The 26,103-nt window shown below is 37.3% G+C and overlaps 1 protein-coding gene across 3 annotated transcripts in view; it reads left to right on the forward strand.

Moving 5' to 3' along the window:
- Positions 1-26,103, forward strand: part of CTNNA2 (catenin alpha 2) — a 559,270-nt gene that overhangs the window by 425,617 nt on the left and 107,550 nt on the right. For all 3 annotated transcript variants that reach the window (XM_075047974.1, XM_075048065.1, XM_075047894.1), the window contains exons 8-9: positions 7,572-7,652; positions 23,371-23,523. In XM_075047974.1, the coding sequence (XP_074904075.1) occupies positions 7,572-7,652; positions 23,371-23,523 (234 nt within the window). The remainder of the gene's footprint in view (positions 1-7,571; positions 7,653-23,370; positions 23,524-26,103) is intronic.

Below are 26,103 nucleotides of genomic sequence, written 5' to 3' on the forward strand. Positions count from 1 at the left end.
CCATGTGATGATATGTATCCCATATTAACATCAATATGTAAGACAGATGGGTGCTCTAAAAATGCCTGTCACTATATACTGAATATAGAAGGAGGTAAAATAACTAGACTTTATTAAGTATTTCTAGATGGTAAAATTAAATGAGATGGTCCTACCCTGAAAACTCACTGCTTTCTCAAAGGGCAGTGTGCGCTACATTATGATCTGAATTTAATTAAATGGCACAACTCTTAAATGATGGAAGGATATTCTTGCCTTGGGGAAGACCTTTTAATAGATGCATGGCTTCCCCCCCCTTCCCCTTCCAAAAAAAAAAAAAAAGAACCAATGCATGTTTTACCTAATGAATATAGATGAGATTGGTATGTTAGGCTTGCCTGGTAACTTAGGCAAGACCCACCAGTTGCCTTTTCTGCATTTTTGGTACCTCAGTGTGCTGTAAAATCCAGTCTTGTCTGGTAGCTACAAGAGAAGGACTGTATCCTCACCACAGTCATCTTCAAAACTTGTGTTCAAAAATACACAGAACTACAGAAATATTCAATGTATATCTACAGTGAAAAAAAACCACCAAACCCAACAAATTGCTGCCTTCATTCTCAAGAATGAAAAAGTTCTCCATTTTAGGCAATCTCTAATATCATTATAAATATAAATTCTTCAGGCAGTTCTTTTTTAGGGAAGCTCAGATGCCAGTATGGGTTTATGGGTAAATATCAATCAATACTAGCAGCTGCCACTTGGGAACTAATAAAATCAAGCCCTAATCCTAACTGGTCTTTCAAATCAAATGGCTGTCATTGATAATGTTTCTGAAAATCCCTGGTTATTGCCAAAAGACAAGAAGTAGTTACAAGAGTGAATTATGCAAAACAAGAAAAGCAATAGGCATGAACCAACCAAAGTAAAATACTCCCCTACAAGAAGTTCTCCCTCTTGTGAGAAGATAAAAGAAGAAACCACACAAGGTCGCAAATAAACGCACCACTTACTTACTTAATTCATCAATTCACCACTTGAAGACATTCAGATATTGTGGTGATGTGGACTGCATAAAAAACATGCATAAAATAGAAAAAGAGAATATTCTTCAACCATTTACATATTCAGTTTTCATAATTTCTTTACTTCTTTACATAGTTTTAATTATGTACAGATCTAGATAAAACTGGCTTGGATCCAGGCCAAGGACAAGATTTGTGCACCTCAGGTACTGATATCATGTCCAGCTCATGGTTCATTTATATTTTATTGACTTTATTTACTCTCTGCCTTTGCAAGGTTGTGGCTTACCCGGTTTTCTGCATTGTTGTGATTATTTATGCTACACTGGAACCAATTACACTAACTGTGATCTGATCACAATTTTGTAAGGTAATTAAAAGCTACTGAAAGCAATTGTTTTATTTTAGGAGAAATTCTTGTCCATAACATACATTTAAGAGCAGGTTATTTAGTGAATGGCATTCTAGAACTGAGTAGAATTGTGGAAGTGCCATGAAGAAAGCCTGTAATTCAGTGTTTTATTGTGAAGCGGCAAGATAATATACATACTGGGACCTTTCTGTCTTGTCCCTTCTCTGTGGTGACTGAACCTTTCTCCTTTGCAACTGCATAAACAAAGGCCAAAAGACGTGAGCAGAAAAAGGATATCTAAGTAAGCTTTTTTCCCCCATTTATGCAAAATTCTTTTTTTTTTTTTCCGTCAAAAACAAAAAAGAATGTTTAAGAGGAAAAGGGAACGTACAAATTTTCATTCCACTGGAGGTGATTGTCCATCAAAATTGAAGATGGAAAAAAGTTGATTGCGGAACCCCCAGTGTAGTTACTTAGGATAAATGCTAAAAACCAAAATAATTTATAGGAATAAACATAAAGTATGGATGAATCACTGAACTGAGTAGAGCAGTAATTCATGTTCACACCATGCTCCTAAGAGACTACTCACCATTCAATTTTTTTTTATTATTATTTATTTTTTATTTATTCTAAGATGTCTTCTTCAGCTCATCCATAGAGGAACCACAGAGATTTTCTAAAATGTTTTCCTGACCCATCTCCCTAGTGAACAGCCAGGATTTTCAACTTCCAATGAAATTTAGTCTCTACTCACTTCTGCTAGGATAAATAGTTTAGCCTTTTCCTGACCCAAAATTAGTCTTCTTAGCCTGTCAGAGGGAGACTATGTATTGGTACATTTAAACCTAGCTTTCTGCTTAAAAGCACTGATGCAGCTTATGTCTGTTGTTCAAAATGCTTTTCCTCTTAGTACTAAGCTTCTCTTCATCACTTTTAAAAGGGCTATTGAACATGAGCATAGTTTTTAAAGAGTGATGTTGTTCAACATTTAAAATAAAATATTAGGACAGATATATTTTTGAGCAGCAATTTACGCCTTAATAAAACATTGTGATATTGAAGTTCTGAATAAACTGTAAATAATGGAACCATCTACCTAGGGGATGATGAAAATATAAAAGTATATCAAGGTTTGGTAGCTTTTGGATCAATAGATAATCTTTCCACCTGTCTCCTGGAGGCTAAATTACTCGATTAACGGCAGCGAGGATGTCTTGGACATGCAACACGTAATATGTTAGGAGCCTGAGCTCTCCCAGGTATTTTGGCTTATATCTGAAGCAGCAGAGAAGACAGAGAAATGCATGAAAACAGTGGTCCCAAAACTCGTTACGCAGTTTTAGGCTGTTATTTTTATTATTGGTAAATTGAAACACTGAGCTTCTAAATTATGCACTTTGAAGGAAAAGGATAATAGCGCTCTCTGACATCACTCATTTAGTTGTCATACACATTGGGGTTTGGTCTGTGACATTATGTTGTAGGCCTGCAGTTGCTGCACTTTTTGTGTATTTCTTGGCACTCCATCCCCTTCTTTAATAGCTTACTATTGTCAGCCCTGTTCATCTGGCATCGATTATAATATTTTTTTTAAATAATACGCTCAAAAGAGTGGGTTTGCATTTCATACAACTGTACGAAATTGTAACTTTTCAATATGAGGATATTCATTACCATAATATCTAAGTCCTCTTTATAATAATAATTTTGGTAGTAGCAATTTTATCTGTTTCATGTGCTGAAATTTAAGCTCTCTGATTTCCATATCGGTGGTATTTGGAATTAGTCAAAACTAACAACACAGTTCCAGTCTGGAGCATCTTCTTCCAAGGCTGACAGTGTCTCAACCAAAATGTGTTATGTCTCTAGGCTGATTGGCCTGACTGCCCATGTCTTGATTCTGTGATATTCTCTAGGGTCGGAAAAGAGTGTCCTGTTAAGTACCTCATGCTGATCAAAAGAGTTCTGTAATGAGCGAGTCATGGGATATAAATGTCTTTAATAGTTGTGAAAAATATTTTGGAATATTTTATTTTACTCCAACAATATAAACAGTGAACAGCTCATGAAAAGAAGGAAACAAAGTAGAGGAAAAAGGTCTTTTCTCAAAAGGAAAAACAGTGCTATATCTTAGCAGACGTCATTCTAGCAGATGTTGAAATTTCTTACCAACCTTAAGTGATTTTTTTTATTATTTTATTTCTCTTCCTAACTAACTGAAGTTGAAGTTCCCTGTCTAACTAAGTGCTTACCTTAATATTATGCAGTTTTAACAGTGAAAGTTTTTAGACTTTGCTTAATATAAGGAAGGCAATGATTGTATTCTGTATTTGGTTTATTGTTCAAGTAATATTGTTGACAGTGGTTGCGACTGTAGGCATTTTCTAGAGGAACAGAACAGTACCTAGATTTCTTCCACTAACTGGACATGGATGTGTTCAAAAACTACTCAAGTTCTCATGCCGGGTGGCAAATCAGGCTTAAAAAAATGCTTGAAAAATATATTCAGGGAGCTGGATCTTATGTGGCGTGATGTGGGAGGGAGACGGCAGCCTTGGGTAGAAGCGCAATGGAAGACCCATTCCCGACCTGGGGGACTCTGCAGACAGCACAGCCCCTGGTCAGGAGCCCGTGGAAATTAGCTTGTCCTGATTAACTGTGAATCAATCAAACAGGCAGGGAAAAGCTCTCCGGAAATTAGGATGGGAGTAACACAGATTGAGAGAAACATTTGAAAGTATCTTGAGTAAAAAGAGTATGCAAATGCTGTTAATGGTCACTAGAAATCAGGAACCTGATTAATATATTCTACTGTAACAATGTTCTCCTTATTACACCATAAATAGATGTAATTCTGTCCACGGGAACTCTGAATACCAAGATTTTGGCATTCAAGGAATTCTGTGCATTTCTCCTCCTTCTCCTTTTAACCCAATGCCAGCAGCAATTTTTACTTCCTTTTCATCCCGTCTCCAAAGTATCTTTCTTCTCTTTGCAGAACAAGATTAACAGAGAAATGCTATAAGGCTCAATGCTAAGCTTTATGGTTTTTTTCAGAAACACAGGAAACCACTAAAATCCTTTCTATCCCTTCTAGGAATGAAGGCCAAAAATTTATCACAGAGCAACATTAATATAAGAGTATTTAAGGACTTAAATAAATAAACTTTTATAAACTTATATTTTCAGCACAGAGCAGATGGTGTTTGACAGACCTGCCTGAAGCTATGTAACATCACATGCCATGCTATTTATTTTTCAATAATGTGATTTACTAAACAAATTTCTCCTTCTTTGAAATCATACAGCGAAGAAGGGGGGTTGTACCCAGATTAAAAGGCAGTAGCCATTTTATAACAGGTGAAGGACACTTAAAATTCCTGGAGAAATAAAAACTGTGCAGAACATGAGAAGTCTCTCTATGACTTCATCCATATTCATATGTGTTAATAAAATATTGCCATTGAGAGAGCTCGACTGGACCTCTGTCCACTTGGTCTGCTGGTCTGCTTTCCAGCACAGGCTGGTTCATGCCATTTAGTATCTCACACAGCATGTCGGCATGATTTGGGCAATTGCACAGAGCAGGGAGGTTTGGGGTAAGCAGTATAGAACAGGCTTTTCTCTGTTTTGGAAGGAGAAGGGGCTGGCCAGATGAATATTGACAGTTTGTGTTGTGTGGCCTAAGGGTCACAGAAGGGTTCCCAGTTGTCTTGCGTTTCACAATAGGATGTACCTTAAGGGCCACTGTTTCTGTAATTTAAAACTAGACTAAAAAAGTTACTGGATAAATTTGAAGAGAGGCTTAGGAAAGGTGCTAGATGGATGCTACCATGGGCCTACTCTCAGTGATAGTTTCCTCCTATAAGCAACACAAAACACCCAGGTTAGGAATCTAAATTACAAACTTCTAAGTCAATCTCAAAATTTCTACTTTTTTCCAATGACCATTTAGGGAATGTCAGGAGCCTTTGCTCCTAAATGGTTCAGTTAATCAGATGCCTAATTTGTTCAGTGTCATTTTATCCTGTAGCTGAGTACCCTGGAAGAAGTCCCAAGTTCCTATTCAGGACAATTTTCTGACACCCTAAATGGGTGCCAGGCATTAAGTGCTTGACCTTGCGTGTTGCTGGTGAACACAAAATAAATCTGCCCTGCATGGGATCGGCCAAGAAGAATTGTTAACCAGTTGTTTTGTTTGAGAGCTGTAAAATAGCATCCTAATGTAGCCTTAAGTGTCACGGTGTTTGCTTTTTGTTTTTTTTTCTGCATTGTGTTAATATTCACTGCAATTTGCAAACTATTTCCCGATTTTATTTAAAAAAAAAAAAAGGTTATCTTTCTCTAGCAAAAAATGTCTTGAAACATTTTGTGTGGTTTTGTGTCTTTCTAAGCCAATGTATTAAAGCTTAAACAATGAGAAGGAAGAGAAGAATTCAAACAATATTAAAGAAACTGAATTATTTGACTTGGAAAATAAAGCATCCCAGAACGCTAATGTCACCAAGGATGCTCCATTCAGCTAGTACCCAGCACACAGCTGGAGTAATTGGAAGTTGTCTTAGAATATAGCTTTGTAGTCTAACAAACCAGGAACCTGGCTGAGACGAGCTCATCTGGCAGTCCCCGTTGTACCGTTTCAACAGCTAGGAGAGCCTCCCTATACCAAATTTACCTGCCTCATTTTTATGGTGAAATTTCAGCTTGAAAAACTATAGATTGTATGCACATGTGACAGCTGCTGTCTTGGACAAAATACCAAGGACTAAATTCAGGACATCTAAAACTAAAAGCATGTGCTGGCATTGCTTAGGCTAAAGAGCCGTAGTTCTTTACTTGGGGACCAGAAGAACTCAGTCAAAGCATGAACACAAGAAAAGTGAGCTAAAAGTATTGACAGGCCACACAGATGCCTCCTTTTGCTTGTATCATAGCAAATGCTTTCTCTCTCTGTTTTCTGGTGTCAATTTGTACAATTAACTCCAGAATTTGTAATGGATTCTTTTTAAAAACCTAAGAGGTAAATTTATGTTTTGTAGGTAAATTTATGTTTTGTATTAAATTCTAGTGGCACTTGATATTTTTATGTTTGAATTTCTAAATAAAGATAGGGGATGGGTTTTACAGATTTCTGAATGATCATAAATGTATTTGCCACGTATCATAATTAGACTTACAGACAATAATAGAAAGCAGGCATTCTCTCGAATGAATGCTTAAAGCAGAGGACTGGAACACAGGCCACTTGCTAACGTGGTCATGTAGAGCTGATAACAGTGCTGTACGTTTGAGAGATTATTATTGAAAGGGTATGTTTAATCCCCATTCCACCCCAAAAGTGACTTCTCAATAGTTCCCAGAAACATATGCCATTAGGCTCAGCTGGAAATAGAAAATCACTCTTAATCATATGCAAGGAACAATTCTAAATAGGAGTATTTGAAAACAGTGTTGGGAAGGAAAGAGTACTGCCAGAAAGAATGGAAGATCATTTTGATTCTTGATGAAAAGCTATCAAAAAAAGTTCAATGTGATAAGAGATGTGACAATCTTTAGAGAAGCAGCTTTCTCTTAAGAGAAAGGTAGTACAGCTGACAAAGTCACATAATGCTTTTTGTACCATTGAACTAAAAAAATATTTTTTTCATTCATTATGAGCCACAAAACCCTTTTTTCCCTCTTTTTAATCTTCATGAGGATTTTTGCTTTGAGATTTCCTGCAGGAAAGTGTTTTAAGTGGAAGTCTTCTTTATACTGCACCTAATGTCTGCCAATATGATTCCTGTTACAGGCATAGGGACCATTTTCCTTCTGTCCTCAAGCTGTGTTGCCGCTTATTATCATGTTTAACATTCCCAGTGCCTGGCAGGATGGAGATTAGAAACTCTTAATATTCGTTTTATAGTGAAAGGTCTTGCCAGATTTTTGGAGTATAGGCTATAATATATGCACATAATTTATTGGTGGAAAAGTTCTGAACTCTCCAGTGAGTCACCTTAATCTTTCTTCTTATCATTTTAGGATTGTTTTAAAATAATCTGCTATGCCCCCCACACGTAAACATGTTAAAAACATGACATTGGAAATAACAACTTGATGGAAGCAAACAAAATTGATGCACAGATTTCCTTTGATAAATCTGTACTATTTTTATAACAAGTGTGTATTTTCTGGAGTATTTTTCTCTAACTCCAAAATTTCATTTTTAACAGACTGGAAGGAAGGAGAAGGGGGACCCACTCAACATTGCTATTGACAAGATGACCAAGAAAACACGAGACCTTCGAAGACAGGTAATCTATGCTTTTTATAATGCTTCTTGATTTTCCAAGGAAGTCATTGTTTTTCAGCTTCACATTGGTTTTGCCACCTGTAGAGGTACAAAGAATTTGTGTCCTTCTTTAGATGTGGCACTACATTACACATGACATTAAGCAAAGGAGTAGTATTTCCTGAGCCAAAAGAAGGGAGACTGAAACTTATTCCAAGTGTAACCCCCAATGCTCTTAATGTGTGGGAGGGTAGGCAGATTGGCCAGACCTTCACTGCCTTTGCAGCCCAGCAACCCCAGTCATAAAAACACTGGCATATGTGCTTATTTGTATTTATTTGAATCCTCTCATTGAAATAACAAGAACGATGAGCAGAATGTGAAAAAGTTTGTAAAAGTAGAATATTTTCAAAGAAAACTTCTAAGGTAGCCTATTAAATAAAGATCCTATGAAGATACAGAAAAGGCTAATAAATAACAGGTTGCCCAGAGAGGTGGTCGATGCCCCATCCTGGGAACATCCCAGGTCAGGCTGGACGGGGCTCTGAGCAACCTGATTGAGTTGAAGATGTCCCTGCTCATTGCAGGGGGGTTGGAGTAGGTGACCTTTAAGGGTCCCCTCCAACCCAAACCTTTCTATGATTCTATGAATAACTGTAAAGCATAGTTTAAACCATAAAGGTTGACTTTCTTATATTACGTTTGTCATTGTGTTTGGTAATAAAACTGAAAGATTCATTCAAAAAGCTTGAGATGGAAAAGAAGGGAGATTGGCAAACAAAAGGGAGAAACCCTCTAAGGTTTCTCTTTACACTTTTAAAGTTAAGGCAGGAGGGATTGCCTCTTTTTACCTGTTTTTTCTCCTTTTGAGATTATCCCAATTCTGCATTTTTTGTAAAAATAATTAAAAAACGAAATTCTACCTGGCCAGTCAAAGGTTGCCTTTGTGAAAATGATCCAAAATCCACAAATCTGTAAGACCAAGTAAGGACTTAAATGTATCTTCAGATACCTATTTGCAACATGATACTTTCAGAAAGAGTGGCCCCTGTAGGCATTTTGAAATCAGTGCTCTTCACTGCTAAAACTCAGCTCATTTCATCTCTTCCTTAACTCGCAGCAAACATGTTTGAGGATCATATTCTCAGAGCTTATTTCTCCAAATAATAAAAATATCGCAATGGACTTACAAACAATATGAATCATTGACTCTCCTGTATAAAGCCTAGCATCACATCTGTTGCTCAGCTAATGACAGAAGAAAGATCTCCGCTGTTCTGACCTCCAAATTTGTGGGAACCTAGGTTCTGCAGTGGAGCTCGTACCATGTGTTGCCTCCCACCTCTGTTCTTATTGCTTGAAGGAAGTAGCAGACTAACACATGAGTTGGTTTTCTGTGTGAGGCTCTCAGCAGTTGCCTGAATTACTCATCTCTAAAACCAAATTTACTCCGAAACGTGATATAAAAATGGCACCTTTCTTAATAAACTGTCTGCTTCTCGTGTATATTCAGCCCCATGGGTGTTGAATTCAATTTCAGAAAGGTTGGAACTCTGTATGTGGGTAAAGTGAAGCACATATATAATATTTTCCTGCTTGGAGATGAAGCTTTTAATATAGTTTCAGATATTTATGAAAGTTAATTACATAGGTATAATGTTTATTAAATTGTGGCAGTTGCTAGTAAACTAATCAAGATTAGATCATAATTGTGCTAGGTTTTCCACAAGCGTAGAGGAAGATGGAGTCTCTGCTTTCAACAATGTGTATTCTGACTATAAATCATTATCCTTTAGAATCATAATCAATGTTCTGCTTCATCACATGCATAAACAACAGTATACATGTGCGTGTCTACCCAGACCTGCCTAGACACCCCCTGCTACATTTCAGAGTATGAGGATGTCACTGAGGGCTTAGTTTAATGGTGGGGGAGAGAGGCTTGAAGATTAAGAAGAAATGAGCCACAGTTGAGATTGCAGTGTTATATTATTTCAGTCTTTCTATTTTGGGCTAAATCATGGGAGAGACAACCAACTTTGAATACCATAATGCCTTTTGTTTTTAATAAATCCCTTTTAAAGCTCGCTTGTCAGATTTATGAAGCTTAATGTTACCACCATAAAACTAGACAATCTACAAAATATGTTTTGGTAATGAAGAAGGTATATATATTTCATTTGGTAGTCAGGCTCCCTTGCAAGGCTTCAGTAGTCAACCATTGAAGACTGATTTTTCTTTCTCTCCCCAGGTTACTTATCTCTTTATTTCTGAGATTTTAGTTGATTATCTACAGACCATGTGGACATGTGAAATGATTGTGGATGGGATACCCGGTGCTAAAATTCCATCTCACAATTTACAGTCACATCAATATTTCCTATTCTGATGGAATTACATCTTTTATACTCACCATTTAAACTCTCCTGGGCATTGGAAAACTATTATGGAGATCTAATTATATGTCTTAATATAAACTGCCAGTAAGAACATCAACCTAAGTCAGACTGAACAAGTTCTTGGAAGCAGACAAGTCTCACCAGCCCATAGCTTACTGCTGCCATTTCTTACTTGATTTTGAAGCATTTGGAAAAAGCACAGGGTTCTGTACCCGATAACAAGTTGTGCCGATTGGCAGGATTTGGGCTTTTTTCTTCCCCCGGTATGCAAGTCTGTCATAAGGAAAAAAAAAAAAAAAAACACCAAAACCCTACAGTTTAAATACTCCAGCTAATCATAAAGCGGCACGCACACGCAGCATTTCGAGCCTTGCGACTCTGCCGTGACATTGAAACAGATAAGCAGGAAGGACACACCAAAGAATTTGGCTAAGGCACAAAGTGGATGCCTAGCGAGGACCAGCACGGTCGATAGATCATTTGGAGTTGTGTGAGCAGGGCACCAGCTGTTCCGCTGTCACCACCACTGGTGTCCCCACCTGTTAGTGCTGCCGTCGTCCCTTTGCCTCATGTCCCGTTCCAGTTGAGCAGTTGAGCTTGTTCTGTCTGTATTAGCCAGTCGCTTTCCCCGCAAGGTATAATAACCAAACCCATTAGTTTTCTCTTAAAGAGCAGATATCTGTACTGCTATTAATTTTAACAGAGCAGCCTGTCTACAGTATTCTGTACAGTAGATTGAAATCAAATAATTCCTCATTTTTTGTCCATCCAAGCCAGACTAATACTTTGTATGCCTCCAAGTGGAAGGAATTGTAAAGAAATAGGAAGATTTTTTACCAGCAGTTCTCAGCTTATCCTGGAAATGGTGCTCTCATATAGCTTTTAAGGAGAATTCATCCACCTCCTGCAGACTTAGGTTTATGTCATTACTACAGCTAGTTACAAATACTGTATGAAATAAATACTCAACAGAAAATTTTCACTTTATTTAAAACTGAAAAACATCAGAACTTATCCAGAAATTTAAATTTAAAAATACAAACACAAAAAAAGCCTGACAGTGTTGAAAAGTCACATTTGGAATTTTTCAGAAGTTTCAAATTTTCATTTTGAAAGTTGGTAGTTTATTTTAACTTAACATTGCAAATATAAATATATACATATAAATAGATATTGAAAATTAGAAACACATTTTCAGAATTGTTAAGAAAGTTTTCCATTGTTTTAAGGTGGTTTGATCATTTTGAAATTTTCGGGTTTCATTCCAAAGTAGAATAAAGCAAAAATTAAAAAGGACTATATTTTTCTTAAAGTTGGATTTCTGGTTCTTCTTGCAGTTTTAGGCAACAAAACTTTATTATAAAATGTATTCATTGGAACTGTGAAGAAGAAAGTCCAGAAATAACTGCATTACCAGTTGCATTTCAATAAGTACTTTGAATGTTTAGACTGATGTCCTGGGCTTCTGTTTTAATGGAATGGACGTCTAATCGAAATTAATGCTATTGTTAGCTATCTAAGTCTATGTGTGCAGTATCAAAAGGTATCTTTTGCCATCTGATTATTGTTTAGTGGCCTTAGACTATGTGTTGTTGGGTGCAATCCAGTTCAACCTATTGGGCAGGTACCACAAAAAGCAAAATAACATCAACATCCTCTTAGTAGCTACATACAGTTAGTAGCTAGGATGGTGATTTTGAATAGGGAAAGCTGCCATCATTCCTGGACTTGAAATGACTTGTTCTCATGGCTAGATGAATTCTTCACACCACTCTCTGAGGCAAAACATTCTGATTTAGCATTGCTTTTTATCAAAAATGTCCTCTTCTCAGACTGTCTTTTCCAGACAACATCGTACAAAGCTCTGAGGAGTACATGTTGTGTAGACACAGGACTGAAAAACAAAATTGCCAACAGCTGAACTGATGAAGTCTTGCTTTCCATAGCATTTTACTGTCTGTATGGGGCTTCCTAGAGCAGTAACCTCAGGTCCTCCCTTATGGTCTCTGATGTTCATATTTTTTCTCATTTTCCCACATCTATCCTTCTCCTCTCTGCTGCTCCCTCATCTGCTGGAGCTCACTTGTTACGCCAGGCTGGGCGGTGAAATGCAGGAAGATGTGAGACTGGTTTTGGCACCTGCTCTGCCAACTGGCCAGCTGGTACCTGTGCGGTGGTCGGCCAGCTGGTACCGATGGTGGTTTGCTGGCCAGCCAGCTACTGCCTTCACATAACAAATTTCCCTCCATAGGACTCTAATTCGGGTCACCGTTCTCCTACCCAGACAATTTTTCATCAAACTCCAGCTGTTTAGCATCCTCAAGACCTTTTCTGTCTGTCAGATGGTTTTAAAATTGGCCAACAGATTAAAAAGTGTTTGAAAAAAGGGACAGAGTTACTGTCATGAGCCTCATTTCCTCAGAAAACCAGTGTAGAAACAAAAGCCTTTATGGTCAAGACTATAGTCCTGTTCTGTTTTACTCCGTTAGCTGCAACTGCTAGTAATATTGGGATCGTATAACTATAGCATGTTATTATCCATAAATAAACCCTTTGGTATGATTTCTACAGTGACATGTGGCTTGTTTTCCCATATGATTTTCCAAGAACAGGTTTCACATGTGGCTGTAATTTGTCCGTGTTATTGGTTATTTAATCTCAGCTACTTTGTAGGCTGAAAGCCAAAAGATAGGCACTTCCATGACTTCTGTATTGGTTTGGATGAGTTGTGTCCCTCTGTCTTATGAATATTGATGGAGGTTAGGCGATTAATTGCTTCTTCCCAGTGTCTGCTTTTTCCCAATAGCCACTGCTAGCACCCTAGGAATGGTGACACGCTTTTGGGTACTCAGGATCAGGTTTCACCATTTAGGTATAAACTAATATTAATAATGACTGTGCTGTGGTGTCTTTCTACCAGCCACACACTCAGACTTGTTCAGTCACATACTTTGCAGCAGCCAAATTAAAAAAAAAAAAATAAAAAAAAAAATCCAAGTCATATTTGCCCTTTCTATACCCCTAATCAATTCTTTATGTAGCATGTAGTTATTACATCCTTTCACATGACCCTTATGTATCTTTGATTTGTCGTTTACATTATCCTTGTGCTAAGCTGTGCTCTCGCAAATTCCTTTGTAAGACACGTGGTGGGCTACGGGCATGATGGTATTCATTAATCTGTTATCAGCCATATTCTCTAGCATACCTCCCTTCAGTTGCACAGCTACAATTATTATACTCCTTATCTTTTAATCCTTGATGGTACTGTTTTGGTAGCTATATTAGGCTACAAGTCAAACTTTCAAAAGGTTAAAGGTTGATGAGACTAATACCTCCTGTAATTTATTCACGCAAATTTAGTAAAACAAAGATCTCGGGGAGAACTTCTTGATCATACTCAGTTTTTACCTACTTCATAGGTCTCCGAAAGTACTCGCAATTCAGTGCACTTTCTTTAATATGGGTTACAACGGTTTGAATTAGATAACAGGCTTCATGATGTTCTTAGGCTTATTTGTCATAACTTTCTTCTCTAGCTCTTGAGAGGCAGCATATCTCCATTTGCTCTTTATGTCAGTCACTTCCACTTAGATTAAGTTGTATCACTACTGTTTGTGAATGCTATTTGTGGGGAAAAAAAAAATTGTTTAGCACTTTGAAACCTGCCAAAAATTGATGTAGACTCTAGAGAGACTCTCAGAATAAAAAACATTAATATTAGCTCATGCAATTAGACTAAAGGGACACCTAAAACTGAAGAAATGTGTTCCATTGGAACAGACTTTATCACAACTAACCCATACGATGCAAATTATATTATGGATAGATATTTATATAATGTTTTCAGTCTGTGGCCTTAAATCTCTCTTCAAGTACATTGCTTCTTTACAGTATGTAAACACTTTGAAGAAAACACAGGACCCCCTCCAAGAGAGGAAAAGTTATCATCATCATTTTGCAGCCAAGCTACTGTCTCATATACAGAGCAGATGACTTGTCAAATGCTGTAGGAAGGGCCAGCAGCACCTAGAAATTAAATCTTGCTGCCCTGAATCGTGATTTACTGACTTATTTTCTTGTTTGTCCTCTCTCTCTTCTACAATGCTGTATGAAGACAAGCAAGAGTTACTGTCCAGTTTTAGAAGAATAATCTGAAACACAGAAAAGTAAAGTTGCTTCTGAAGGTGAAGCTGCCTCAACATAGGTATTCTGTGTTGTACCAGCTTTAAGAGGTACACAGCATTAAGATATAAGCCCAAGGGAAGTGTGACTGCTCAGAAAGCAAAACAAACCCGAGATCTTCAAAAGAAAACAGTCAACCTAATTCTAATCAAACTTAATAGATATTAGATAACCAACTCCTTTCAGCTTCTCAAAGAAGCTGAACAGCACACCCAAAGAAATAAAAACTCTTATTGAGGGGGCGGGGAGAAAAGAAAAAAGAGAACCCTGAGTATTCACACCAGCTGATGTCAATTATAGAAATTGGATGATAATATAAGGAAGCTGGTTTTCCTTCAATCTCCTATACAGTCAATAGAGAGTTCCCCTTCAGAGGGGGGTTTGGGGTTTCAAGGATGTATTTTGCAAAAGCTCATCTTTCTTCATATGTGGGCAGTCAGAAACAAACTATGTCTGAATTTAGCCCCCCAAAATACAGGCACCTAAAAGGTAGGTTTGTTTGAATATTCCTTTTACTTTCAAGCTTTAGAGCTAGTCAACACTTGCAGCAATAGGTCTGTCATTAGGAGGGCTGGGGAAGCAAGTTCTGCCTCTCGTTACCATAAAAGTAGGTTCTGATTTGCCCTTTTTTACAGACTGGTTAAGCTTATAAATCCTGAAGATGGCTTTTTTTAATTTGAGTTCTGTATAATTTAAGGAGGGCTAAAAACACAGAGAGAGGGTTATGGACCTTGCCTAACTCACATAACACTGCGAGAATTTGTAAGAGAGTTGATGCAACATTTTGAAGGTGCAGAACGTCGTGCAAGTGTTAAGTAGTAGCAGAATAACCAAGAGGGTTGTAACTTCAAAATTTAATCTTGTCTGAATGTTTAGTAAATATTTATTTTGCGAAGGCAAAGTTGAAGCAAGGTCTTATTTAAATAGATGATCCACAAGAGTCTTGCTAAGGTTGTGCTGTATTACCAAAGATGAGCTATCAGCTGTTGCCAAGGGAAAGCACAGTGTGATTGGCGATATTGCCCCATTCTGTTGCATGGAAATGCTTCTTGGCAAAATATTGGCATTTTTTAAAGGGAGCCAGCCATAAGTCAATCTCCATGTCCTTGAACCTAAGGCCATCTGTGGCACCAGCCCTTGCTCATTAGAAACTCATCACCTTTTCCTTGTTGCTTAATAGGTTATGTTTTCACCTGCAGTGACTCTGGTGCTTTTGATATGCAAACCTGGAAGCCGGCTTTCTGAAAGCAGTCTATCAAATGCTAATATAGATTTATTTCTGTGCCAGCACTACATGCTTATTTCTTGTATTCATTTGATATGGGTGCGCCACATTGTGTGTACATCAGTACTTTTTTACTGGGTTTCTCTAGCAGTTTGTACAAAGTTATTAGACAGGTGTCTTGTGTAATACCGGCTTATAAAGCAGAGGTAGTAATACTCCACTTGATAAAGTCCTCTACTCTTTCAGCTTCCACTGAATTTATAGCCACTCCTTAAAGCAACAGAAGTAGGCATACTCTGAATTTCACCAGCTTGCACTAAAAGAACTGTAAGCCCCTGGCATGCTCTTCAATACTGCATCTACTTTTTGTCTGCTCCCATTTGGTAGACTAACTGGTGTATTTCCTTTAGGAAAGGATTTTTAGAAAAAAATGTCTAAAAATCTAATCTAAAAAATTAGAGACAATGAACTGTTATTTAAATTGCACTTATTCGTGATTTTGACTTGAACTTATTTGAATGTACGTGTCTTTGCCTCCCTCAAAATGCATTTCTTCTAGATGTTTATCACTGTGACATTGAGGTTTTTATGGTGCTCTGAAGTGCTTCAGAGGAAATGGAGAGTGTTTTAATACTGCTGATTTACTCTTTCAGGTCTGCAGTAATTTCCTTACTGCCTAATTATAAGGCTCGGTTTAATTTACTCTACACATAATGTTTACTGATGCACATATGGTGCCATATTTCAGGAAACTATACCCATATCAGGTAGTTTTGTGTAAGGTTACAGTGTGTAACATTTTCATCAAATGAAGGAAACTTTGATCTGCAACATAATACTCGTGATGGATTATTTTTGTCTGGCAAAATCTAAAGAGTATAGCAGCTATAGCTGCTTTTGCTTTTTGAAATAGGGACTTGATTTTTTTTTTTTTTTAAACTGAATGAAGTTGTGAGCACAGAGGGTTGGCCTTTCAAAGTGGCTTGTGAGGAATTATGAGGCAAAACTTAGTGACAGCTATATTGCATTAGAGTAGATTAGTGCACATTCTTTGTCTATTATTCCTGAAATAATGAGTTGTCTTAAAAGCTCACATATTTCAACAAATCTTTGTCCTCACTCCAGGAACTTTAGAAGATGCCTAGCTCTGTAATCACTGCAGAGAAACAAGTATAGAGTTTTAAAAACTCCTCTAATGAGAGATACTGTAAATGTGGGAGAAGCTCAACAGAAGTCTATAACATTGCTACTCAAGGCCCCCCAAACCCAAACAAAAAACAACCAAAAAAAACCCCCCAAAACCCCAAAATCTATTCCAAGAAATTTCTATTGATGATAGTTTTACTTAAAGAAGCTTTCATTGTTCTGTAGTGTCAGCTAGAGAAAGACCTGGAGTCACACCAGCTAAAGTAACTTATAAAAGCTTGGATTCACAAAGGCAACTTCAAATTTTGATGTTCTTTATCGATAATGCAGTACCATGAGGTATGGAGCACTATAAATGTAGAGGAAAACATAGTCCTTTTCCAAAGACTTGTATAATTCTGTCCTCCTAATGGATTTATGAGCAATGGCAAAGTACGTAGAATTTAATTTCCAAATGGGGTTTCAACATTGCATTTGTTTCTTAATTGACGTTAATTTGGCTCAGTAACAATATTTCTAAAGTCTTATAGAATGTCTTTAATGTTAATTGTTGCTTGTTATTAAGCAACCAGAAATATAAAAAGGTTTGTTTTCAGTTTTTGCTTTGTAGAAATTACTGCAAAGGAGAAGAAAACAAAACAAAGCAAACCCAAAACAAGAATTAAACCAACAAAACAAACCCAAGAAAAAAAAAAACAAAACAGGCTGTGATCTCACTGCAGTAAGGGCTTTTTTGAAAGGTATGGATGATAATTGATAATATCAGATATCAATCATCTCTGTCCATGCGGCAGGATCAGTTTGTGACTTTGAGTGACTCTTGGAAAGGATGATGAGAAATCCATTTTTGCAGAACAGAATCAATTTTTAATCTTGTTTCAGCCGTTGTCCGGAACTCCAATAGATAGGTCTACCAAAGACAGCTGTCGTCAGCTTTCATTGGAGCTAAATCTCTGGGTCTTGGAGAAGCTGATGGTAATATTTAGTACGCCAGCCTGTTCATGCGGCTGGGAGAGGTGGGAATGCAAAGGTGACATGTGTAGCACTTACTCTATTAACCCTTTAAAGCTCATTGGATCTACCTGCTTTTAAGTGAAGTTACTATGCATGCTTATCATAGTGAGGATAACTTCACGAAAGGTTTTCATAGACAACTTCCTTCCCATTTGTGTCCAAATAGCTATTTAACCTCCCCAAAACAGTTTTGTCCCCAATTATGTTTTTATTTACTCTACTTAGAAAAAAACATAAAGCTCCAAAGCCACTGTAATTGTTTTAAATACCATTTCAACAGAACCTGAGATGATACATGAAGATACACAAGGTGGTGTGGTTTTCGGTTTAATCCATGATTCTTATTCTTCCTCATTACCCTCCTCTTTGGCACACCTCTTTTGCATCAGACCCTCTAGGCTTGTAGTCTCCGTGATGTTTTTGACACTTTACAGTCCTCCTTGGTTTTCACAAGGATATTTTCAAAGTCCTATCCCTTTTCTTCTCTGCTGGGGTAACCCCCTACAATCTTTCCCTTCTTTGTTCCTACGTGTAATGTCCTGTTCTGCAACTTCATCATTCCGTGTTCTCCTTGTTATAACTCTATCCTCCCAAGTCGTACAGAATGCAAAAGTTAATAACTGTCTTTCACTTCTGGATTATTTTGACTTCACTAATGCTTTTGACTAACTGTTCAGTCCCTACCTGTATTTCTGTCCTCTGTTTTTTTCCAAAATTTTTTTATGGTAATCTCTGTACTGTCCTCTACCTTTTAATGCCCTGTATTGTTCTGTATTGTTAGAAATAATAAATATTTGTACTATCCCAGCACTGCAATCAGCATTGGGATTTTATTGGTCTATCCAGACATCAAACAAGACAGAATTCTCGCCCTGATTATACTCATATGTTTGGGGTGTATGTGGATGTCTGTCCCCCAAGCTTATAAATTTTTCTCTACTTTTATGTAACTGCTCTAATGTTGTTAGCAAGCCCAAGGCTTCCTCTTGCCGAAAAATATTTTTTGTAAAAGGCATTATAGAATTTCTAAGTCACAAAAATTGATAACACACACACACACAGACCCTGCCCCCCACCTCAAGAAAAAGTTAAATCAATGAGGATTAAGACCTAAGTACTTGGTAACTAGGTTCTTCTGTGCTTCTGGCATATACCATTTTGAGGAATCCTTTGTAGTGACCTATGACTAGGAGGAAGGTTTTTGCGTGTGTGTCTTGTGGTCTTTCAAATTTCTGGTCAAAAATTGTCACTTTAAGTTGCTTTCCTTTAGTAAATTCATGCCCAGTCTTTTCCTGACTAGGGAAGTTTCTCATTAAAGAAAAGAAAGCTCACACAGAGAGAAATATATGAAGAAGTATGATCAGTCTTCGTAATAGCATTTTTTCCAGACTTTTTATCTTAGGCTCAAATCTTAAATATTTTTATGTAGTATATTCCAGAAATCTGTAGTTCAGGCATCCAAGTGTGATACTTTCTTTAAATGTTAATCTTTTTGCTGTTTAATCGATCAAGACATAATTGATGGCATTAGCGTCCACATCCCCCAATCTACCATTTTTTGGTCACATCTTCATGGGTTGTTAGTGTGCAGAATCGACTGAGACTTTCTCTTTAGCACTCTACTGCAGTAGCTCCTAATGGTTGCTGTCTTATTCTCCAGAACTCAATTTCACAACATATTGGAGGAGACACACTTTAACTGCAGTGGAGACGGCTTTATTTTCATCTCTATCAATTAAATTAATACCTCTTTGGGAGTGCTCTGCAGCTGCAAACTGGAGTCGGGTTCAGCTTGTAATGCATGTTAAATAGAAAATGGTGAATAAGGTGCTCCTTGGTAAACTTTTGTTACAGATAGCTTTATACTGCCAGTCTTTATAAAGTTTAACAATCTGTTAGAGTCATTAATCTCCTGCTGTGACTTTACCTTCCAATGTCAGGATTAGACATTTAATTCTCTACTAGACTGTAAGCAGCACTGAGACATTTTGCTTCTAAAATTGTTATATAGCCATGGAAAACATCATTTCAGTGGGCAGTTTAACCTCTTTGAGCTCAACTCTAGCTGTGAACTGACAATGATAAAACAGCCCTAAATACTGCTTAGAACAGTAGAACATGATGCTATCAAAAACAGCAACTGACTCTGTGCACCATAAACTGACTAAATTGACTGAACTGGAAAAACGTAAAATCTGCTTTGTGGTACATCATTCACACTTTTAACAATATTTGCAGGTCTTGGTGTTTCCCTTTTATACCTTTGCACTGGTCTGGCAAATTTATTATATGTTAATTAATAAATGACAAAATGAATTAAGCAAGATGTTTATTTAATGTGCTTTCTCCTCTAAAAATGTTGTTTTGTGTAGTGGAAAATACCCACGCTTTGAACTCACCTCTAACTTAAAAGTTCAGTGGGGAAAAAAAAAAACTAAAGCATTGTCTTATGAGTAATAATTTGTGCATAATATTGACATCAGAATGCAGGTTAGATGCATTGCAAAGACATTTGTTAACATATGTACAAGCGCAAGATCTCATGCTGTTTTTAGAATAAAACTTGACGTGGTTTTGCTGCACATTTTATGACCATTTAAATTCAAGTCACAGACTTCTCCAATTAACTGATGTTAGTTGTATGAAACAGTAAAATCTCTGGATGCGTAAGCCATCACTTTGGCTGGACTTTGCAGTATGCAGAGGAACATACAAGATTAGTTTTCCAGTAGTTATTTACCTTGATGAATGGCCCTAATTGGATCAAATAGACTGGTAATGCTGAGCTAATACTTTTAAATGTCTTGTCTTATGCAATTAATATTACCTTGTCATGTATCCATTTCAGCTATTGGATGAATGTCTTATGTTCATACTCCTGTCACATTTAACAAATGATTTTGTCAAGTCATTCTTTATAGCCTGTGGTGATGGATAGCAAAATTTGTGGTCTCCTGCGTATATAAAAACCATTAACTATACCTTTCAACTTCAATGCAAGGGCGTCCTAAAACTCAGATAACCAATTTCTGAAGGAATTATAATGCATGTTTACAAGAGGGGTCAGAAATAAGCTACTGACATCTATGATTAACACAGCATAGGAAAACAGAATTTGTTAATTTTATATTTATCAAACCTGTGACAGTCAGAATTCAGACTCTTTTCCAGCTGCTGCAACTATGAACCTCAGACGGCAACATACAGTTATCATTAGAAACAGGATATCCATTTTATTCATTCATTTTGATTCAGATTAAACTGTATTATATATTTACAAATGGTAAATATGGTAATTACATGGTAAACCCCAAAGTGCTGGTTAGCTCATGCTCTTACTGTCCATTTTATGGATTTCTGGTATGTAGTTGTAGACTGATATTTAATGTTGATGAAACTGAGCTGGGTACTTAAACATCCTGAGACTTTTCTTACAGTTCCATGGGGCATATTGTTATAATCAGATCTATAATATCACATTAACCTTGATTAAAAATTGAACTGCTTTTTCATTGAACACAACCCTTTGAAACAGATACCTCCTTATGGAACGATATAAACAGAAAAATGTCAGTGTTCATTTAACCCTTTAAGGTTTTTCAGTGCAGTGGGCAGCAGGTTTTATTGCCATGTTTTGAAGTTGCTCAAGTGGATTTTTTTTTTAAGGCTTTTTCCCTGAGAACGAGGTGGAAACCACATGGGATTTTTTTGAACCTTTGTGTGTTCCTTTGGAAATGCTACCATTTGGCCTATTTCGGGACAATCGGCTTCAAAAATTCGAATTGTAGGTACCGAAATGAGGCATCTGACTTGGGAGCAGAGTTTCTCAGCAAGTGGTGGGAGACGGACGTCTGCAGAGGGTGATTAAGCAAACATGAGATGAACCCTCTCTGGCAGTATCTCTCCTTTAATTCTGGCTATAGATGAAACCCTTCATTTAGTAGGGAAGGATTGATATACATAATGATTGGAAATCTATCAGCTGTGTAATGCAGAATGATAGCCTCTATTATAGTGGTGCACTATATGCTGAAACTTAACATCTTAGTGTATTTTTTTCTTTTTTTTTTTGCAATGCTTTGATATATTTAGAGTAATCTTAGTATTGTCTTTGTATTGGTACGATACTTACAAAAACTATTAATGGATCAGGATCTCATTGTATTAGATGCTGTGGAAGCTGACCCAAAGGATGGTCTGAAAGAGTTTTCAATATGAGAATAAAATAAGAGTCAGCAAGTGGATTTCAGTAGATTGATGACAGAAAAAAACCAAAGAGCACAAGGTGAAAATGTGATGGGTAGTAGCAACACACACCAGCGTCCTAACTGTTAGTAGGTCTCTGATATATTCTTCTCTTACTTTGTCTTTTCCCCCTCCCATTTGTATGTATCACCATGTTAGCTATCCTAAGTACCTTTAATAATTTTGGAAGTGGAAAAATACTTGCCAGGTAGAATCTGAGTAGAATTATTTTTTATGGGGAATTAAGAATTGCTGTTCTTAATACACTGGCTGTTTTAGTTGTAACAGAAATAAAAGGAATACCTCATGCGAGCACCTATATGCTATTTTTCTTTGCTTGTTTGTACTGCACCGCTCACGGATTGAATGGAAATATTCAGAGTTAGCTTCCTCATTCAAATAGAGCTGACAATTGCTGCTGTTAAACAGCAAATGCATCTTGGATCATGTATTTACAGTGCCTAACAATATACCAGTTTTCAGTATGATTGGGTGTTTTGATGACACCTTGTCTAGCTAGAGCTTTCTTGTCTGGACTGCAAAATAGAGAAAATTACCTTTCCTGATGTTTCATCTAACTAAAAATGCATGATTTAAGGAGACTAATGGCTAGCCAGACCTCCAGGCTGAATAGCTCTCAGCGTGTTGTGTTTGAATCCACAGGTTTTCATTTTTAACAACCAAAAAGCTGGAGAAAACATGCTAAAAATGTTTCTGATCCATACTCCTATACAGTAATGAAGTTTCCAGGAAGAATTACTTAAGATTTCAGTCATCTTTCTGGCTGTCTTTCAAATTCTAGTGAAGTTTGATTGTTAATTAGTGGTTATTAGCAAGGTAGAGAAGTTAGTGACATCATTCTTACAGTAATATTGTTTCAAACAGAAGTTTTTATGAAATAACAGGTGTTTAAATTTCAGTAACTTGTAGGATGTTTTTTTTCCCTTTGGATTAAATCATAGTATGTTCTCTAATCCACCTGGAAAATGCTTAGAAAGGTTTTCTGTTTATACCTGTTAGAGGTATTTGAAACAGAATACAAAGCCCAAGGCATGTGCTAAATGGAATACTCATTATTGCGTAGAATACTATTCAGGGCAGGAATTAGAGAAAGCTTAGAAATATTCAGGCTAATATTTTTAATGGTTGCTTGAAGTTAAGCTCCTTAATCCATATTTGGCTGTTAAGTGAGCTGAACTGTTTTTTCAAGTGGTGTGCAGCTTTCAATTCTCATCAGTTTGCAATGTATTATGTGGGTAATCACCATTGTCCTATATAGATCTGTTCAGTCCAGTAGGATTAGATGCATGTCAGCACGAATCTCGGGAGGGTTTTGCAGAGCCTAGGTCCTTAAGTGGTATTTGTATGCTTGCCTGAAGGAAAGAAAGCAAGAAAAAAGCCCAAACTCCATGCAGTGCTGTGAGATGCGACACATCAATGCTTAAATATAAGTAGCCAATGAATACAGTGGGAACGTATCCTGATAATTCTCCTTTTATTTACTGGTCTGCTTTCTTTTGTCACAGCTACGGAAGGCAGTAATGGATCATATATCGGATTCATTCCTGGAGACCAATGTCCCATTACTGGTTCTCATTGAGGCTGCAAAAAGCGGTAATGAGAAAGAAGTGAAGGAGTATGCTCAGGTCTTCCGTGAACACGCCAACAAGTTAGTCGAGGTAAGTGACCTTATTGACACAGCTAGATTTCCATCTTGCTTCTCAAGGAGAGGCAAGAAAAATTATACGCTGGCTGAAATGTTAGAGGTAGCATTTCTGTAATACAGGTTTCAGAAGTTTTGGTCAACTTTATCGCCGTTGCTGCACAGCAAATGTCTGGAAGGACTAGCAGAGGGGAGCGTGTGCTGTATTTTGATAGCTCATTAAAGCAATTGAGCATGTTAAAAATCGCATTTCCAGTGTTTTGTCAAAAGTCATGAGCAACAAGAAGTAGATTTCAGTTCAGCTTTACCAACAGCGTGATAGATCTTAATTTCTATTCAGTAAAAAGCCAAATAGGTGCTTCACAATACTGTATCTGGTACTGGCCAAAGGCTGCTCTAGACATTGGAGCTGGTCAGTCTGAACTAAAATAAGGAAAAGGACATATAGAGAAGGCATAGACTTAAGACTATATTTATTCTTGAAAGGTCTGTATTACATATATTACATTAGAACAAGAGGAAATGGCCTCAAGTTGAGGCAAGGGAGATTTAGGTTAGATATTAGGAAAAAAATTTTTACTGAGAGGGTTGTCAAACATTGGAATGGGCTGCCCAGGGAAGCGGTTGAGTTACCATCCCTGGAGGTATTCAAAAAGCGAGTGGACAGGGTACTTCAGGACCTGGTTTAGTGGGAATGGTTAATGGTTGGACTCGATGATCTCGAAGGTCTTTTCCAACCTAAATGATTCTATGATTCTATATAGAGAGAGATACAGTATCTTCTCTTTCTGAAGAGACGTACTGTGTAAAGTCATCAAATGATAATTTCAAGTTTCCAGGGATGATGTTGAGAACTTGATTCTACCATGAGGAGTATAAAACATAATGATTGAAACCTGGATGCTCATTGAGTGGACTTTTAATAAAATAATGATAATGTTCATCTCAGTCTACCATTTAACAGACCAAGAACTATGAAAAATGCTTGTATTTCTTGAAGACAAATATAACTTGGTGACTTGCTTGATAATATTAAGTGGCATTATTGACTTCTCTGTACTGGCATTATTTTGAAGAATATGTAGCCCCTTTGCAACATCCTTTCTGTCTAGCCATGCCATGGATTCTTTAGCAGAGGAAAATGCTATTAGGAAACTACTGATTTGACAAGTATTGAACTATACCTTTGAATGGCTTCTGTTCTTAATCATCCTAATCCTCTGGTACCTGAGCTGAAGCAAGCAGTAAGGGTTTCTTGGTTGCTGTTGACTAAAGCTAGACAGTTCCCTGACAAATTATGTGTGCGGGGAGTGTTTTTAGTGGGAGTAAGGTGCTGGAGTTGTGGAGCATCTCGCTCTTCCCATGTACAAAACGGGGAGTCACGGTACCTCATTCCGGGTCTGGGAGTCAGCTGTTTGCTGTAGTACTTAACTTGTAGACACCTAAAGGTAAGTCCCAGGGTTTAAAAGCTGTGGGTGGATTCTGTACAATGCTGAATACCGTAAGGTTTATTACTGTTATCTGCAGCACGAGCACAGGACTGTCAGCAGCTTTCAGTCCCGACCCCTCTGTATTGTGCAAAGATTTGTTACTGCCGCCTCGCAACTGGAGTTGTGGCAATGCAAAAGGAAATAGCCAGTAGGTATATAAAGGGAGGAAAAACCAAACAAACAGAAAACCCCTCGCAATAGTCATAGTAAGACTGTAGTGGCAGTCAGAGTTGTAACCTTATACATAATATGCAATGAACATATGTGGTTAGTATTATAGCAGTCCCCTCCTCCACAGATTTGCAACAAAGTGTTGCAATTACAGGTCTAATAGCATTATTTAGAAGTTTAAAATAACTAAGTAGATCTTTTTTAAAAAGATAACAAGAGGTAGTGACGTAAAAGGAGGAAAAATACTTTTTAAAGGCTATAGTTAAAAAAACCCCAAACAATCCACCCACCCCCCCCCCAATAAAACCAAACCCAAACCACCTTCAACTGGAAGAAACCCAACAGAGTGGTTATAGTTATCTAGCTTTGGTTTTACAAGACTAACATTACATTAGACTTGTACTTTAGACCAAACTAGAGTTTGGTTACTGATTTTGAACACTATGTGGTCATCTTTAGGTACCCCATCAATAAAACAATGATGGTAGCTACAAGAGATGCTTTGGCCCTAATACCTAACACTTCTATTGCATTTAGGATGCTCCAGACTGCTAGAAGCTGATCCTTAATTGATTCTTGTATGTCTCTGACATCTGGTATTAGCCTGTGGGTCCATCCTTCCAAGGCTGCATTCTTTTAGATGGATCTTAGCCTTTTAGTTGTAAGGAATCTTTCTCTTTTGGGTAATAAAGTATCTTGACGAAATGAATTTCTAGTGCAAGTGGACTTTTGAAACCCAAGTTTCAGGTTCATCAGACTGCACGAGAAAATAAATATTTGGAATAGTTTTATGTCCCTTGTACACTAGATTTTGCACCTAAAATAGTTTCATCATTTTTACTTAATGATGCACAATGGTATCTTAGCAGATGGCCTTCTATGGTTTTGTGGGTCAAGTATTTTGCAAATAGTAAAATGTGGTTTAAAGATGAGAC

The sequence above is a fragment of the Buteo buteo genome, chromosome 1, assembly GCF_964188355.1.
Source record: "Buteo buteo chromosome 1, bButBut1.hap1.1, whole genome shotgun sequence".
In the NCBI taxonomy this organism is placed as follows: domain Eukaryota; kingdom Metazoa; phylum Chordata; class Aves; order Accipitriformes; family Accipitridae; genus Buteo; species Buteo buteo.